General features: G+C 39.8%; 1 protein-coding gene across 1 annotated transcript in view; it reads left to right on the top strand.

The window, feature by feature from the left end:
- The window catches only part of Plce1 (phospholipase C epsilon 1), a 251,212-nt gene that overhangs the window by 101,869 nt on the left and 130,205 nt on the right, over nt 1-19,138 (top strand). Inside the window, exon 3 of the mRNA XM_071611080.1 lies at nt 18,328-18,644. Within this exon, the coding sequence (XP_071467181.1) occupies nt 18,328-18,644 (317 nt within the window). The remainder of the gene's footprint in view (nt 1-18,327; nt 18,645-19,138) is intronic.

The raw sequence follows: 19,138 nt of genomic DNA, 5'->3' as shown, positions 1-19,138 counted from the left end.
ACACACTAGCCCTGTACGCGAGACACCTGGCTCCACCTCATTCTCTTACCTGCTTGGCTCTGTAGACGTCTACATTTGTGAGCCCTGGATTGCATTCTGAGATTCTCATTAATTCCGCTGGAGCACTTCAGAGATTCAGGAGTTGGCCAATAAGTTGGGGCAAAATGGAGTCGGGCTGTAAACACACTGGGGTCATCTTGGCACAAGATTGTAGCTGGGGTCTCCCTGGAGATATAGGAGATATTGGAGCCCCTGCAGGCTCCTGAGCAGGTCGGATTTAGGAAAGTCAGACTAGCAGTGGCATGTGAGGGCAAGAGCCTGGAGGTACCCTCAGTGGGGAGGAGAGTGGCAATTACAAACCTGAGTGATTATTCCTGGATTAGGAATGGGTGCACTCAAAAGAAAGGGCCAGAAGCCAGTGCGAGTGCTCTTAGTTTTTGTTGGCACAATGCAGTGGTTGGAGAAAAAGGTCTAGTCTTGAAAATTCAGCATCACCGGGAGAAAAATGAAATGCAGTAAAAACTACAGTTGGTTAAGAATGGAGGCATTTTTACTACGACACAGCACAATTGTAAGAATTCTCCATGCTCATGCCAAGGGGTAGATGTTGCTAAACCTCTCCCCTGAGTCGGCATCTGAGCGCCCTTGGCGCAGAAGGCTCAACCAGACCTCCTCCTTGGGGCTTACATGAAGCATAGATCTTGCCCAAATGTGGAAAACCTTTAGGGACATTAAAACCATTAGGGATCCGTAGCCCTGACTTGAACCAAGCAGAACAAACAAACCCCTGCCCAAACTGGAACTCACTGGATGTCTTTCAGAGATATCCAAGGGGAAAGGCTACAGCTCTCAAGGGTCTTCGAGTCTTGTTTCGGCTGCCCAGGTCCAGTCTGAGGGGGCTTCACATGTGCTTCACTTTGTGTTTTTTTGTAGTATCTTAACACCTCAGTTGCAAGTCTGCAGATGGCTTGAGCCCTGAACCTATAACATATGTGATATCTTTTTTTTTTCCTGCAAATGGGATGTTAAAGCCCAAATTAGACCTATGGACGTGTGTTACAAATTCAGGAACTGGGTTGGAAAAGTTCCAGAGAGTGTTCACATTTTCCATGGACAGGGTCTTGGTAAGTTCCCAACCTCAATTTCTATTTTCAATGTCCTTTGTTACTCCTTCCAGCTTAATAGTTTAGGTTTCTATACATATGCCATAGTATAACTTTGTCATACTGTGAGGTCACGGAATCATGAGTTGTACTATTCTGGAGCTGGACTGAAGTCTTTCTTACCCTGCCTCTGGTCTACCTGCAGGAAGTCAGTGCAATGTGGCACAAATGGAAAACACGTGCAGCATGCCCACCACGGCCCTGTCCTAGGTAGGGATGAAAAAAGTGGGAGGAAAGCACTGCTTTTAACTCTAGGAGCTGATGACTTAGTTGACAGAGAGACAAGGTTAACAAGTGGCTGTATTATAGTGTGATATACATGAGAAGAAGTTTACTGATTAAGAATGTGGGGTTTGGAGATAAAGCCAAATCCCAGACCCAAGCACATACACATTGCAAGATCTGGGGCAAGTTACTTGACTCCTTTCCTCCTGAGTTTCAACATCTTACCCATAAAATGAGACAATTTAGATACTTGTACAGAGAATTATAATGAGATACAAATATGTGAATTACTGAAGTGATTAGAACATTATTAAAAAAAAAAAAAACGTGGAGATGGAGCAAAGAAGATACTCAGAAACATCAAGAAATGAAGCTCAGTTGCAAGAGGGTCTCAGGAAAAGGGCAATCAGGGTCAGATTTGGCAGGGAACTGTGAAAAACAGAGTTGAGAGGGGCACTCTGGTATGGGGACATCTGGAGCAGTGTTGGTCTCCAGGGCATGGCAAATCTCAGGAGGACAGGGATGGAAGACAGCAGCTCTCTCTGGCTCTTACTTTCAGGGATCATTTCTTCTGTCCACATTTACCCCTGACCATGATTCCAAGGTATATTAGCCATATTCAGCAACTCATCTGCTCTAGAAGTTCCCTCTGGCCTTCCCAGCCAGCTCTGCTGGATAATCCAAAAAAATCCCTCGTCTTCTCCACCTTGGCCATGAAAGAGCTGAGGTTTTTTTTTTTTTTTTTTTTTTTTTTTAATGCAAAATTTTCCTTTCAAAAGAAAAGATATAAAGGATGAAAAGAAGGAAGGGTAGGAGTAAGGAATAGAAGAAGGGAAAGAGAAGGGGAGGGTAAGGAAGGGGAAGGCAAGGATTCACAGATGCACTGAAACAGACAAGTTCAGCAAAGCAGAGACTTACTACCTTGTCAGGTTACAGATCAAACTCACCGGTGGATCTCATTTGTATTACTTCCACTTCTTTGCTTCTATCCCAAATGTCTAGAGTTGGAAAAGATTAAACCTTCTGTCTGCAAATGTCTTCTGGCATGACTGCCATGCCCTTTCCAGAACCCTCTGACCTCCCCAAAGAGGGCTTCAGGATTTTGATCCCTTATGCTCTATTTGTTCTGCTCTACTTTGAGATTTCTAAACCTCAGCCCAGAAACTGGCTTCAAAAGCTTGTTGTAGTTAGTCCACCCGGCCTACGTGAGTCAGTCTTTGAAACCCTGGGGTACTGATTTGAGCTAATCAAATTCACAGGAAATTGACTTCTAACCCCAAATACCACTTCCTAATTTCTGAGAGCTACATGCATGCAGCTCACTCATATGCATCTCAGTCACTACATGACTGCAGCTCACTCATATGCATCTCAGTCACTACAAGTATCAGCAATGACGATTATACTACCATTTATTGAGTCAGACACTAGATGAATATATTGTCATAAGTGCTTTACCAATACTAATCCTCTTGAGACTGGAAGTGTGGTTCTAAAACCAGCAAAAATCGAGTGAAAATCTGCCCTTTGTATTTTTAGATAAAAATCTCCAGATAAAGATTTAGATTTGCTGGCTTTTCCACTTACTCGTACAACCTCAGTCATCTCTCCTTAATCCCATCTGTCCTTAATCCCTTTGTTTTATTTAGTTTCATGACCAACTTTAAAAGCCCCAAATGCCTTCCACTGATAATGTTTGGGGGATGTCTCTGGTACCTGGGGTCTGTAGTGAACAACTATAAAACCTACATAGAGTAGCCAGAGGGAATGCTGATTGATGATTGCTCCTTTAGAGGGAACAGGGGCTAACCAGATGGGACTTCAGGTGAAGAGATTACAGAGTAATTAGATATGATTCACCAGCTGTCAGAAAACAATCTCCTTGCATTTTTGTATTTCCATCTGTAAGTGTAGACAAAAAGGAAATCACTCTGAAAGAAATAATAGACCAATGAGTAATTTGGGCTTCAAAACAGTAAAGGATCCACCCTTTTCCAACTCTCATAAACAAGTAAATGTGAACACATGCCCGTGTCAGCCTGCCTGGAGTTTATGTGGAAGTATATGGACCTTGCATTAGTGGCCCAGCCCCTGAGCAAAGTGTTCCATGGACATTCTCTGTAATTCTCAACACAGTCTAGTAATATGGAATTATGATCCCCATTTCAAAGATGAGAAAACAGAGACTGTCATGTTTTAAATTGGTGCCTTTAGAAAGATTGAGAAGATGAAAGATAGTTGATGGCTTTAAGCTCCTATGTTATCTGAGCTGTTCTCTTCTGACCCAAACTGGCCTGCTTTAATTCTCAAAACCAAGGCCCTGTGATTAGGCTTGATAGAGCCTCTGTTTTACCAGATTATTAGAGATCTACATGGTGATCCCAACCACCCCCTCAAACCTCAGGGGTATGCTAAAGACACATATATGATCTTTTACTTGTGATGGTGTTATGATTTGTATATGAGTCAGAAGCTCATGTGTGAGACAATGCAAGCACATTCAGAGGCGAAGTGATTGGTTTATGAGAGCCTTGACCCAATCAATGAATTAATTCCCTGACAGGATTAACTGAGTGGTAACCAAAGGCTAGTAGGTTATGGCTGGAGGAGGTAGGTCCCTGAGGGTGTGCCTTTGGGGTATATATTTTATATCTGGTGAATGGAGTCTCTCTCTGCTTTCTGATCATCATGAGCTACTTCCCTTCACCACACTGTCTCGCCATGATGTTCAGCCTCCCCTTGAGCCCCAAGGAATGGAACCAGCCTTCTATGGATCATGAGTCCCCAAATAAACTTTCTTCCTTTAGAAGTATTCTTGTCAGATCTTTTAGTCACAGCAGTGAAAAGGCTGACTAAAACAGAGGGGTGTAGGAATATCAGTTTGCACTCTCATCCTGGTGATGTCTTGTTCTGCTACCTAGGTGTTCCCAAGAAGTTGACCTGCTCGGCTCTGAGGAATTAGTTACACAATTCAGCAACCAGAGAGTGGCTGAGCAGGGATTTGAACTTGAGTCCATCCCATTTCAGAGCCCATGCTCCTGAGCACTCTATTATGGAGCCCTCGGCTCAGGCTTGCATCCCTGGTTTACACAGCAAGTGCTGGTAGCAGTGCAGCAGGAGAGTCACAGCACCAGGTGCAGGCAGCCTGGGCTATCCGTGTCCAGCTAAAGGCCAACATCTTTCTTGTCTGTATTGCTCAGGACTCAGCCAACAGCTGTCTTTCCATAATCTACGCTGTTTTATACCAAAGTAGAGAGAATCTGACCTGAGGAAGGAAATGTGAGGACCTTCCCAGACTTGTGTAAACCATGTTCGTTTTCTTTACACATTTCACTGGGCTGGCCTCCATCCTTCTCCCCCTTCCCACTGACATCATGGACGTCATCTCATAGGGCCAAATGGCCTTTCTGATCCCCTGGACCTTGGCCAGGAGGTTGCATAAGGATTCTTCTTGGTCTTTCACAGCACAGAACAACCACATTGCAAACATGATTTGTAAGGGAGCTAAGGGAAAGCAATGGCAATGGAAAGGGAGGGACCAATCCTCTGCACAGTGGTGGATGAATGGATGCAAACTCAACCCAGGACATGGAGGAATAAGTGATGAACGCCTCCAAGATTGTGGACCTGAAGAAACAAAGGCAGTTTTAATTTTTTTTAACGTGAAAAATTAGATCCAGTTTGAATATCTTTTGTTTTAAATTTTCTTTTGAGTTGTAGATGGACACAATACCTTTATTTTATTTATTTATTTATTTTTATGTGGTGCTGAGGCTCAAACCCAGTGCCTCCCACATGCTAGGCAAGTCTCCACCACTGAGCTACAACCCTAGTCCCCAGTTTGACTATCTTGACTTTAAGAGACTGGGACATTCAAGTAAACTCTCCTAACACAAGGGTCTGAATTGGATCAGAGAGGTCAAAACCAGAGTTATACATTTGCAAGCCATCTGCTAAGCTGTGATGGTTACAACTTGAAATAGGCTTTTTTAGGTTAAGAAAGAGATGTAGGGCTGGGGCTGTAACTCAGTGGTAGAGCACTTGCTTCAAATGTGTGAGGCACTGGATTTGATCCTCAGCATCATATAAAAATAAATAAAGATATTGTGTCTTTCTACAAAGAAAGAAAAAGAAAGATGCAGGGGAAGGGAGGAAGAGAAGGAAAGGGGAGAGACTAGGGAATGAAATTGACCAAATTATGTATATGTATGATTATGTAACAATGAATCCTACTACTATGTATAATTATAATATACCAATTTTAATAAAGGATAAGAGATGGACAAACGACTGAGAAGACTGAGTTCAGGCCAAGAGGCTGCAAGGAGATCTAGAAATCAGCACCATGTTGGGAGTGTTAAGAAGAAAACCACAGTAGTGTAGTCCTGAGTCCTGAGCCAGGACTTCAGGAAGGTCCACTGTATTGAGCTTAAAGTTTTAGATTATCAAGCTCCCTCCATATAACAACTTTATGGTGATTTTAATGTACCCAGTTATGGATATACTAAATGAATCATTAGCCACTCTGGGATAGCTAATTTTTTTTCCTGTTAAAAGGTGGAATTGACCTTGTCAATAAATATTTTCTACTTATATGATCAAACGTAGTCAAAAAATCATTAACTGCATAATAAAATATACAACAGTTTCTGATAGCCTTGTCCATTACTAATTAGTTACATGATATGGGTTAAATTCACATAGTAAGTATTCAATGAGTACTTGACATAGCATTTGGTCAACAAATGGCATACTGCAAATCTTACAATCTTCCAGGATTGTTGGTCCCATTTCAATTCAAAAGGTGAAATGAACAATTCTGAGTTTACATGTAAATGAAATTCTGGTACCCAAATCACAAAATATGGTTTAAAGTCAAATTGCTTTGGAATCACGTGGGTCTGCTCCCAAATTCTGACCCCACCTCTTAACTACCTGTGAATGCTGGGGCAAGTGACTTTTGTTTCCTTAGCTATAAAATAGAATAATAACTGGGGCTGGGGTTGTGGCTCAGTGTTAGAGCACTCGCCTAGCATGCATGAGGCACTGGGTTCGATCCTCAGCACCACATAGATGTAAAATAAAGATATTGTGTCCACCTAAAACTTAAAAATAAATATTTTTTAAAAAATAGAATAATTGCTATGTTGGCCATAGAGTTTTTTGTAGTACTAAAAAGATACTTAAATAAAATTGTTGCTAGGATGTGATTAACTGAGGGGCAGGTTTCATAAATGTTAGCAAGTAATATTATCAGTACCATTATTGTTGCCTTTTATGGGAAAAGAAAGTTTCCAGGTCCATATATGTTTTTCTCATTAAGTAATTTTGACCTATCCAAAGTCATTTTTGCAATAATATATTCTAAACCAGAAATATTATGGACTGATTTTGTTTTAATTTATAGAGTTTTTTAATGGATACTCATCTTGTCAAGAGTTGAAAATGTGATTATGATAGCAAACAATAAAAAGTTCATTTGTGTATCTACATTTAATTTAATATTTAAGTTTTATATATGTACATATATATCCTTTCTTTAAAACAAACAAATTTTTAAAATTATGATTGTCTGTGATTTGAAATCATGGTTACAGTTACATCTGTTTGCCACCTGTTCTTGTCCAACATAGAGGTTCAAGTTAGAGCCAGGATAGCAAATAGACAATAAATGTCTGTTGGTCTTGTACAAAGCTCTTCTCAGTTCAATTTTAATTAAACATTTAGTATATTCATATAAAAATAAATGTTCATACATATACATAATTACACCAAAACCAATCACTGTAATACTCCTCTTTATAGAATAATGGGCAAAAACCACATAGTTATTTCAATGGACAGAAAAAGTATTTGACAAAATCCATCACCCCTTCATGAAAAAAAAATCAAAATAAAAATAGAAGGGAACTTCACAAATTGATAAAGTGCATCTACACAAAACCCACAGATAATATTGTGCATAATGATGGAAAACTTCTACCTAATATCAAGTACCAGACAAAGATGTCTACTCCTGGCACTCCCCTCAATGTTATACTGAAGGTTTTTATCTAGGGCAATTATATAAGAAAAAGAAATAAATCCATTCAGGTTGGAAAAGTGAAGTAAAACTATATTATTGGATAGAATGATGCCATAAATAGACAATCTTAAAGAACCACTAAAACTACAAAGCTCATCAAGTTGGTAAGATACAAAATCAGTTGCACTTCAATACATTAGCTATGGATAATCCAAAAATGAAAGTAAGGAAATTCCATTTATAAGAGCATGAAAAAGAACAAAATATTTAGGAACAAATAACAAAGGCTTTTTTTTATGATTTGAAGTTACATCTAAGTAAGGCTTGTATAGTGACTCCTACAAAAAATCTTCATAAGAAATTTTAAAGGACCTAAATGAATGGAAAAACACCCTGTGTTCATGGATTGGAAGACTCAGTACCTTTGAGATGGTAATACTCCTCCAAAGAGATGTACAATTTCAACACAATATCTAAATTTCAGGGGGTTTTGGTGTTTTGTTGTTGTTGTTGTTGTGGGGGGTTTTTTTTGTTGTTGTTTTACTTTTGCAGAAATTAATGAGATGGCCCTAAAATTCATATGGAATGTCAAAGGACCCAGAATAGTCAGAAAAAAAAATCTTAAAGCAGATTTCTGACTTCAGAACTTACTACAAATCTACAGTAATCAAAACATTGTGGTGCTGGCACAAAGACTGACATAGAGACCAATGGAATAGAATAGAAAACCCAGAAATAAATCCTCATATATATGAGTTTAGTAATTTTCAACAAGGATGCCAAGACCCTTCAACAGGGAGGGAACAATCTTTTTGATAAATGATGCTGAAACATTTAGGTATTCACGTGCAACAGAATAAAGTTGGACCCTTACCATACACATACAAAAATTAACTCAAAATGGTTCATAAAACAAATTGGACATAAAACAATAAAACTCTTAGAAGAAAAAAAACAAGGAAAAGTTTCATAACATTGGATTTGGAGATAACTTATTGGATATGATACAAAAATTCATAAGCAAGAAAACAAAGAATAGACACATTCCATTTCATCGAAACTAAAAACTGTTTTGTACCAAAGGACATTATCAGTAGAGTAAAAGACAACAACAGGATGGGTGAAAATATCTGTGAATTACATATAGTAAGAAATTAACACTTAGAATGTATACAGAACTAAAACCCAACTGTAAAAAAAAAACTAGATTCAAAAATGGGCAAAAGACTTGAGTATATTCTCTAAAGAATGTAGACAAATGACTAATAAACACATGAAAAGATATTCAATATTATTAGTCATTAGTAAAATGTTAAATCAAAAATATAATAAGTTACACTTTAAACCTACCAGAATGGATAATCAAAAAGAGAAGGAAGAAAGGGAGGGAGGGAGGGAGGGACGGGACGGGAAAGAAAATGTTGACAAGGATGTGAGAAACTGGATCCTGTATGTACATCCCTGGTGGAAGGTTAAATCAGTGCAGTCATTATGGAAACAAATTGAGCATCCTCAAAACACTAAATACAGAGTTACCATATGATTCAGCAATCCACTACCAGGTATAAGCCCAATAGAAATCAAATGTTCATAATGGCATTATTCAAAATAGCCAAAAATGTAAACAACTGAAATGTCCATCATCTGATGAATAAACTAAACATATACACAGAGTGAAATTGGAATTATTCAGTTGTAAAAAGAAATGAAGTACAGCAGCATGTTACCACTTTGATAAACCTTGAAAATATGCTAAGTGAAAGTAGCCAAGCCCACATGTTCTGTGATTCCATTATATGTAATGTCCAATCTAAACAAAGCCATAGGAACAGAAAGAATATTAGTAGTTGTCAGAGGCTGATGTGAGACAGAATTGGGAGAGTTAAGTGAAAGCTAACATGTACAAGTTTATGCATTTTGGGGATGATGACTATATTCTAAAATTGACTATAGTGATGATGGTTACACAACTCTTGGATATATAAAAACTAATGAATTGTACTCTGGTCTCTTGGGAGTTAAATTTTTATTATTATTATTATTATGGTGGGCACCACACCAGAGGGTGCAAATTGCAGGTTAAAAAAAACAAAGCAAAAGTTTCCATTGCCTGAAATGGTTTGATACATGCATAACTCCTGAGTCTCGCCATCAAGATTTCTAAGATGAAAGACCCAGAATTCCTTCTTCCTCTTTCAGTTGATGAATTAGCTTTGATGATCAACAGCTAACTATGGAGAGCTGAATAGGTAACAAACATTTGCATACACTTCCTCATTTTGATGCGCCCATCATCTCTCTGACAGAGCTGTTTAGAACATGCTCAAGGTCATACAGCAAGTAAGTCAGTGACCGCACTGGGCTGCGACCCCAAGTCTGGACGACTCCCAGGACCTCACTCACAGCCTCTGGAGTTCACACCCTTTCAGTGTTTCCTTCTCAGAGAGCTTCCCCCAGGAGTTTGCAGCATCTGAGATTCTAGCCACGCTAAGGAAGAGTGATCATGGTGTGGACAGGGAATGCCCCAGGCTGGGATCAGGGACCTTGAGTTGTCTAAGGTGGCCTCTCAGAGGCATGGTTTTCCAAACTGTGAAGTGTTGAAAATTCATCCCATCCAGCTTGAGCATTGAGTCCCAGCCCTGCCTCACTCACACACCACTGAGAGATATCAGGTTGTCAGCCCTACATGGACACCAAAGGAAAGAAACCCTTCAAGTCGTGTAGCAGGGTGATTTAGGGGTGCTGGGCCTTGGTGTCAGACTGATGTGGCGCTGGTTCCATCATTGATCTCAGTGTGATGGTGAGCATGTCTTAACTCTCAGTCTAGACATATTGGCTTTTTCTTTTTTAAGTACTGACTGAGAAATAATACGCTATATTGATTTGTCTTTTTCATGGAAGATTGAGAACAAGCCAGACACATTCATTGCAAGATTGATCTGTTACTCGGAAAACCAATAATGGGTAATGAGAAAAAACTCACCAATTGACTAACTTTTTCCCAAACCCATTACTTCCCTGTTGGAAGCAATTTTCAGCTCTGCCTGAGATAGTGTTTTTAAACCCACTCTGAATCTGTTATAAAATGAAATCGATGTCCTTCTCTCTTGTTTTATGTAATTGGAAGTACACCATTAAATGTGCTTTTGAGAATCCAATGCTTTAAAAAAGTGTCTATAAAGTTCATCCAAAATTAATCTATTTTCAAAAGAAAACAGAGTAGATAAAAGTGTTTCCTACTTTCTTCCTTAATTGTAACTTGAAGTACTTTTGAAAACAATATTGCCATTTATGAATATATGACCAGTGTAATGCCACATTATGTTCATCCACAAGAATGGGATCCTAATTAGAATAAGTTATATGCCATGTATGTATAGTATATCAAAATACATTCTACTATCATATATATCTAAAAAGAATAAATAAATTAAAAATTTTTAAAGGAAAATAATATTGCAGTTTATTAGGAAAAAAATGGAACAGCTGGACTAGTTTTTAAACATGGGAAGATTGAAGTTTTGTTCTCTAGGTAAATTTTTCACATATCACTTTTTTTTCTGATTTATTGTTCTATAGAGTGTTTTTAAAAAAATTTCTTATATACATGACAATTGAATGTATTTTGATACATCATACATACTGATAACTTCCCATTTTTCACTTATCACTTTATCTATTTTTTAAAATACTGATATTACTGGGCACAGTGGCACATGCCTGTAATCCTAGCTACATGGGAGGTTGAGGCAAGATTATAGAAATTAATTATATGTTCTATGATTCTATTTCATAGAACATATAATTATGTTCTATGAAACGTAAGTTGGAGGCCATCCCAGGGAACTTAGTAGACTGTCTCAAAATAAAATATAACAAAGGGTAGGGCATATAACTCAGTGGTAGTACACCTCTGGGTTCCATCCACAGTGCTGAAAAAATTAAAAATATTGTTATATGTGCATTATAAAAAGTTAAGCAATAGAGCCATGTAATGTATAGACACTATTACTAGTTTCATGTACTGGATAGATATCAAACATAAACCTGTATTTATAAAATGCTTTTTCTCCCAGTACGATCATATCTCACTGCTCTAAATTTGCTTTTCTCACCTTGTGATTTTTTTTTTCAATTTTAGTACAGATTAATTTCCCTCACTTTGTCTAGATTTTTTTCAAGAATTTCTTTCGGATAAAATCTTAGAAGTGGAGTTGCTAGGACAAATGAATTGCATGCTTAAATTTCTGTTTTGCCTTCAAAGAAAACTGTGTCCATTTTCCCTTTGCTCCACCCCTGACCCACAGACAGTGGGAATGAAAGATAAAGCTTCAGAATTGGGGCCATGTGACAGCTTTTTCCAGGTTTTAATATAATATAATTTACAATTATGATTGAAAGTTTGCTCAGCTTGGGAAGGTTCAGATTTCTGCAAGGTCCTGCCTAACTCTCCAACCTCATTCCTTACCTGGAAAAGAAAAGGGGTGTGTGTGTGCTTGCACTTGGCACTCACACGCACATGTGAGAGAGAAGAGAGAGACAGATACAGAGAGAGTCACAGGCACAACAGGTAATCAGGGGACTGTGTCTCCTCTGCAGAACACCTCTTAAAATGCTAAGCATGAAAGAGGACAGATCTTTTGTTGTAGTCAGATCGAGATTTAAATTCCAGCCTCATCTCATAGAAGCAGGGTGTCTTTAAGTAAATTACTTAACATTTCTGACCTCTGTGGAGTAGGAATAATCACATTCATCTTCCTGGGTTTCTCATGGGAATTAAATGTGTTACTTAATTCCAAGGGCTAATTAATGGTGAGGAGCAAGAGCTAGGTGAATAGCTATTGTTAAAACACTAGAAAAGGATGACAAGCTAAGAGCATCCTGATGAGTTAAGTTTTGAACACTTTTAAAAATATTTTTATTTTATTTTGTAGATGGACACAATATCTTTATTTTATTTTTACTTGGCACTGAGGATCAAACCCAGTCCTCACGCATGCTAGGCGAGCACAGTACTTCTGAGCCACAACCCCAGCCCAGTTTTGAACACTTTTGCAGGGGAAAAAAAAAAAAACTTGCAGAAGTTGCCAACATTCTAGTTCACGTATGCTGTGTAACATCCTCCCCACCCACATTCTGAAACCCGCTTCTGATTTTCATCATAACACTTTTATCACCTTCCAACATGCATTATCACTCCTATACTTTTTAAAAAATATTTTTGTTTTAGTTGTACTTCCAACATGCATTATCACTCCTATACTTTTTAAAAAATATTTTTGTTTTAGTTGTAGTTGGACACAATACCTTCATTTTACTTTTATGTGGTGCTGAGGATCAAACGCAGGGCCTCGCATATGCTAGGCAAGCGCTCTACTGCTGAGCCCCAGCCCCAGCCCCTCATATACTCGATTTATTGTTTATGTGTGTCTTCTCCAGATGTTCTATATGAACAAGGATCATTTTATTAGTCACTAAATCCCAATATCAGCGTAGCCTTAAAACAAAGATTGGCACATAGTAGACACTCAAAAGAATGGATTCATTTCTCCTTAGAATTTCTTTTTTTGTTTTGTTTTTAATATCTCTCTCTCTTTTTTAGTTGTAGATGGACACAATACCTTTGTTTGTTTGTTTGTTTGTTTATCTTTGTGTGGTGTTGAGGATGGAACCCAGGGCCTCACACATGCAAAGCAAGTGCTCCACCACTGAGCTACAACCTCAGCCCCTTTCCTTAGCATTTCTTAAACCCATTCAGATATACTGGCTGCTACTAAGGCTGGCCCCTGGACACTGAGCAAGCCCAAGATAGCTCAGCCTTGGCTTAGGGTAATATGGAGTACTGGGCCAGGAGCCAGAATCTTCAGGTTCTCTCTCAGCCTTTGCCAGTTCCAGAACTCACCACTCACAAGCTGGATTCCTGGGCAAGCCACATAACAGCTTGATTGAAGCTTTATAAAAAAAATAAAAGCATCAATTCCTACCTGTGGTAGGAGCAGTTACTCCTTCACATTATGCAGAGATTATATGAGAGATTATTTATAAACTCTAGATGTAATATGAAGCTGTTCAACTCCAGGACTGCAAAACCCCAGCATATGGTTTCCCAAAGAAAGAACTTGGAAGACTCAAAGGAGGAGGTTTGGACATTTTATTACTCGCATGTTCCTTGGCAGTGGCTGGCCAGTATAACAGGGAGGGCTGCCCCTCATCTATAAGCAGGGGAGTATATACAGGGTGGATTGTGTGCCAGGTCATTCTGTTATGATCCCTACCTAATGACTGGAAATAAAGGAAGTGGGCAGTTTCCTCTTCCTTACCTACCATATAGCACATTCTTTGAAGTCCTTCTTCTCTCACCACTAAGAATAACAAGCCTCCCCAGGAACCCATGGGTATGAAACACCAAGAGAGACATAGCAAGAAACCCCAAATGCTTTGACTTTTGGTGGGCACCAAAAAACAAAAGGAGAAATAAATGCAAAGCAGAAGGTTTTTCTGGACTCTAGCCCAAGCTGAAGGTTCTTGGATGGGATCAGGATCTGAATCAGCATTGTTTTCATAAGTGCTAAGCCTGGAGGGTAGAGGGTTCCCCAGAGGCACTAGAAGAACAAGTATAGGAAAAGCACTAATCAATACCTGGGTGTTTGTGGGTTTTGCAATTTGTGTACAACCCCTAGGAATGACAGCTAATTAACAAGGTCAAGGGCTGCTGAGCTGATCACCAGAGAACAAGGGAGGAGAAGAGGACTCTATGGTCTGGTAGGAGGGCTCTGGGGGATGCTTCATCTTCTCAGAGTAGCACTCTTCAAAGGAAGACTTGGTGTGGGCTTCCTGTCCCTTGAGATGCCAACATCCATGGAAGACCCAGAAGTCTAGGATGCATCTGTGTTTAGTTCTTCCCGCCACTCCTGTCTGCCTTTGTTCCTTCATGAGACTCACTCATTCTCTAGATCCTTCTGGAAAATGAAGCTTCCTTCCGTGTTTTCTCGAGCAGTACCCTGCCTCTCTTAGTATAAGCTTCAGCCATAGGGAGCAACTTGCAATTTCCTAAATAAGCCACCGCCCTCTCATCCTTGGACCCTTACACAGGATTCCAGCAATGGGGCAAACTAAGCTCTTGAAATCACCAATCCCTTAGGAACCATTTCTCCCATTGAGAATTGTGGAGTGTGATAAGAACACTTTTCAGAGACTGTGATTGCCATGTAAAAGACACAGAGACAGACAGCAAGGTTGAGGAAGACTATGTCACACTATGTTTCCCCCATGGGAATTATTAAGGGCTTTGAGAAACCCGACAGTTAAAAAAAAAAAAAAAAGAGGGAGGGGGATCTGTTTAGCTTCATTTAACTCAATATTTCCCCTAAATTACTAACAAAAGAACCATGTTTTGTATGAATCCAGTGCAATGCACTTTGGAAAATACAGGTTTATAGCATTGGGACATTTTTATAAACTCCCAGAAAGGGTGGCAGAGGGCTCATCTGAATTTCTATATACTATAGTATCACGTAGTTGTAACATGGTTGAAGTGACGATGGTTCCATGCTGATCGAGAAACAGAGCTGTCAACCCTGTGAGTACCTTTGAGGTCATTTACCAGATCTCCCTTTAAAGGACAAGGAACCTATTTACACGAAAATCTCTTGAGCTGTATCTACAGACTGGAATGCCAGTGTGACAATATGCTGAGTGACCAGGAACATGAGTTCTGGAGTCAAAAAGACCCTGCTCAGGCACCAGCTCTCTAACTTACTACTTCAAGGACCTTATGTGAAGGGTAATTCTCTCTATGTCCTGAATTAATCCATAGAAAGCACTTAGCACAGAAAGCTTTTATTTAAGCAGGGAATTGGAGTCACTTTGTCTCATTATACACAGGTCAAGGCTGTGACAGTACCTGGAAAGAGAGCCCTATTCTGCTATAGAGTGACTATTAACAGAAGACCAAGGGGCTGAGAGCACTGACTGTCAATGAGGTGATATTTTTATTTAGCAGAAATTTTCTAAAAATGCTTTCACAAGGGAACTACATAATCATGGGCTCTAGGAACATTGCTATACACATGGAGGAAGGGTCAGGTGTCACAGAGTCTTTAATCCATCATCAGGTGTCCTGTGTTGTAGATAGGGAGGTGGGGAGGTGACACACAGCTGAGCACCATGGCAACGTAGCATGTGAAGAGGAAGAAGGGGAGCCCAGCAAGGAAATAAGTGGGACATGATAGCTGCTAAACGTGTGGAACTTGACAGACAGAAAATTATGTTCTGAGAATATTTTTGGGACTTTTCTCTATGGTGCATGGTATAAAATCCCTGCATAATCCTGCTTTAAGGAAATCTACGTTAAAGGCCTGCATGTGTTTCAAGACCTCTAGCTCTAATTTGTGTTTCCTTTGAGTGTAACTGGCGTGCTTATACTGAGATACATGGGGTCACCAGATTTATTAAAGTTACACTAACCAGGCTTCTTTTTCTTCTTTTGTTCAGTTTTTTTTTAGCTCTCTTTTATTACTATTTCTCACCAGTCACTGAATTTGTCATTCATTGTAACAGCATGTGATTCATATCTCAAGATGTATTGCTACTTGCAATATATCATCTTAATATTCTATATTTTATTGCATTATCTCTTCTCTAATATATTAGATAAGTAAGTGACTGTTTCATAAGATTTGGGAGTTATTTTTATTTCCTCTGTAAAGTACTGTATTTTGAAATCGTGTCTTGGAGCTGATTACTTCTGAGAAGTGTTCCAATATGTAGATAATTCTATTGTACATAAATTATCAGTGTCCAGAAACTGCAACCTGCCTCTGTCATTGGGCCACATTCTGATGCAATTTTCAGGAAAGCTAGTCACTTTCTAAACTATTTAGAAAATTGGAGAGTGAAGCCAAGTTGGCTGGATTGGGGCATTTGCCTTATTTTACATTTTTGGAATCTGAGCTTAGAGAAAACCCAATATATTTTGGTAGTTCCCACTTTTTGCTGCGGTAGATTTTTGGTAGTTTGGTCCAAAATGTGGACAAAATGCTTAGAATACATTCCTTATTCACTTATTTGTTTTTCACAATCAAGGAGAATGTTTGTTTGTACACTACAAATTTTATAGCGAAGACAAAACAGCAAGTTTTGCCTGAAACATGTTTACAAATTCAACTTGCATCAGTAGAGAGCAATGTCACTCAAACTTTAAAGAGTTTGTGCTTTTTTTTTTTTTTGCTACCGGACTGAAAGCATTCCTCAAAAGGGGGAGCAGCTCATTTAATCAAGTAGCAAATACTATCAAGAACTTCCTGTGCAGAGTTTCAAAGGCCGTTAGGCTGCTTAGGAAAGGATGAGTTGAGGGGAAAATATCAGAGCCCAGAACATCAGCACAGGTGTCCTGTCAACATAGTGGTCGCTTTGTTTTGGAAATTGGGGGGGGGGGGAGAAGGACTTCAGAGCTCAGTAATTCAGAGAGAGAGAGAGAGAGAGAGAAATAGAGAGACAGAGACAGACAGACATACATTTGGAGTGATACTTCCAAAGATTTCTGCAATGGAGAGAGAAAAAGAATCCTGGAATACTGAGGAGATCTGAAGGTCAAGGAAGTCCTTCTGTGGACATCACTATTACCCAGAATCCAGTTCTGATGACAGGTTGGTGGCCAGTAGCAGTGTAGTCAGAAGAAAGATGGACTTTATTTTAGCAAGGGGCAGTTAAGGGTTTTGTAAGAAAAGGAAGGGACGTAGGAAAGGTTTAGGGCAAATAACATGTGCAGGAGACTCCCAGGAAGGTCTGCAGAGAAGGAAAGGCTTGCTTTGTTTGGAGAAGGAGGGCAGTTTGGACTCTAGGGCAATATTTCCTGAAGAGGTTTCAAGGACACTGACCACACAGAATGATGTCGTAGATACTATATGCAGCATGGCTCTGGGGAGCACTAGGTTAAGCTGCTGTAAATGAATTCTTTGTTACAGGGCCCATGAGAGCTCGTGACAGTGCACCAGTGTGCCTCATATTTCTCCAGGAAGAGATGTGTGACATGAATCCCTGACTTTCATGACCACAAAAATGTTTTTTCTTCCAAGTACCAGTCTTCTGAAGATTATACTTGGGGAAACTCTGTTCTAGGGCGCATCATAGATTTTTCGAAGTTTGTTGAATGAATGAATGAATGGATAGATGGTTAAGTAGATGAATTAGTGAAAAAGTGAACGTGGTACAGGCAGGAATAAAGAGGCAGACTGGGAAAGTGTCAAAATAAAAAGAAAGCATGTATGACTAAGAGAATTGTTTTGAGCCTAGGAATTCCTACCTTTGGTACTTCTATCTAATGTACCTGCCACTTTCTCTTCTGCTTCTTTCTGCCACCTTCTCCCTTCCAGTTGTAGACCAGGGAATAAGACTGATTTATTTAAATACATTTTATTACCCATTTCTTCCTTACTTTTATAGGTAGTCCTACTGCATAGAATTGGCAGAATATACCATGAAGTTTTAAACCTTGTGTTCAGAGGGGTCCCCAGGTCACCTAATGCTTACATGAAATAAGCACATTACATGTATGACTTTCCTTCCATTTCCATTTTAATTGTCTGTACCCTCACCTACCCTCACTTCTTTTCCCTTAGCAAAGGAAGATAAAGAAGCAAATGGTACTCTACAGAGTGTTATAGTGAACTGGTTGAAGAATGATAGGCCAGAGTAATAGTGTTTCTAAAAATGGAAAAGTATGCCCTATCCCCACTTCATGGAGGTGGGAGGACATCAGGACAAATATCAGAAAGGTCTCTAGATAAGCAAGATAGTATACCCATCAAGGATTTGGCTAAAAAACCTGCAAGGTTTTGAATGGCTCTCAAGCAAGTGTCTGTTGTCAGGGATACCATCCCTCGTGTAACCGTGACTTCTGTCACTTTATTTCAGAACGCCAGCCAGGTACCTCTATGGCCAATTCCAACGCCTTCCCTTCAAGTTCAGCTGGAATCAGCAAGGAACTGATTGATCTGCAACCCCTCATCCAGTTCCCAGAGGAAGTCGCCAGCATCCTGACAGAGCAGGAGCAGAATATTTACCGAAAGGTCCTGCCAGTGGACTACCTTTGCTTCCTAACCCGGGACTTGGGTACACCGGAATGCCAGAGGTCCCTGCCGTGCCTCAAAGCGTCCATCTCGGCGTCAATTCTCACCTCTCAGAATGGAGAGCACAATGCCCTCGAGGACCTTGTGATGCGATTCAATGAGGTAAGGAGCCACTCTTGGCTGTTTTTAAGTGTATCTCTTTGATTCCAACTGCCTCCCACCGCTTCCATGGGGGCTGCTGCTTTTCTCCAGGTAGTGAGGTGACCACACTATCTTCTTCCCTTCACTGCACTCTGCCTGCCCTTGTGTCTGATGGATCTCATATCTCCATTCCCTGTCACTGTTGAGGACGCCAATTCTTCTCCCTTTGGACAACCAGATTTTTCAACCGCTAGACACCACTCTGCCCAGTCCCACCCAAGGTTTTAAGACTGGTGTCTCAATTTTGATTTTCAGCAACAGGATCCCTGGTCACACCTGTCTAGCCCACTCCCCCTTTCCCACTGTCAGGACCCCTCAGCAGAAACTTAAAAACCAACACGACTGGGAGTTCCACACATGGGAAACTATGGGAAATTTGTCCCACTCCTCTCTCTGCAGCCCATGAAAATTCTCAGCCCCAAAAGTCACTCATTCCACAACCTCTGAGACCAAGC

The sequence above is a fragment of the Marmota flaviventris genome, chromosome 4, assembly GCF_047511675.1.
Source record: "Marmota flaviventris isolate mMarFla1 chromosome 4, mMarFla1.hap1, whole genome shotgun sequence".
Taxonomy (NCBI): domain Eukaryota; kingdom Metazoa; phylum Chordata; class Mammalia; order Rodentia; family Sciuridae; genus Marmota; species Marmota flaviventris.
This window is presented reverse-complemented; position numbering and strand designations above follow the sequence as displayed.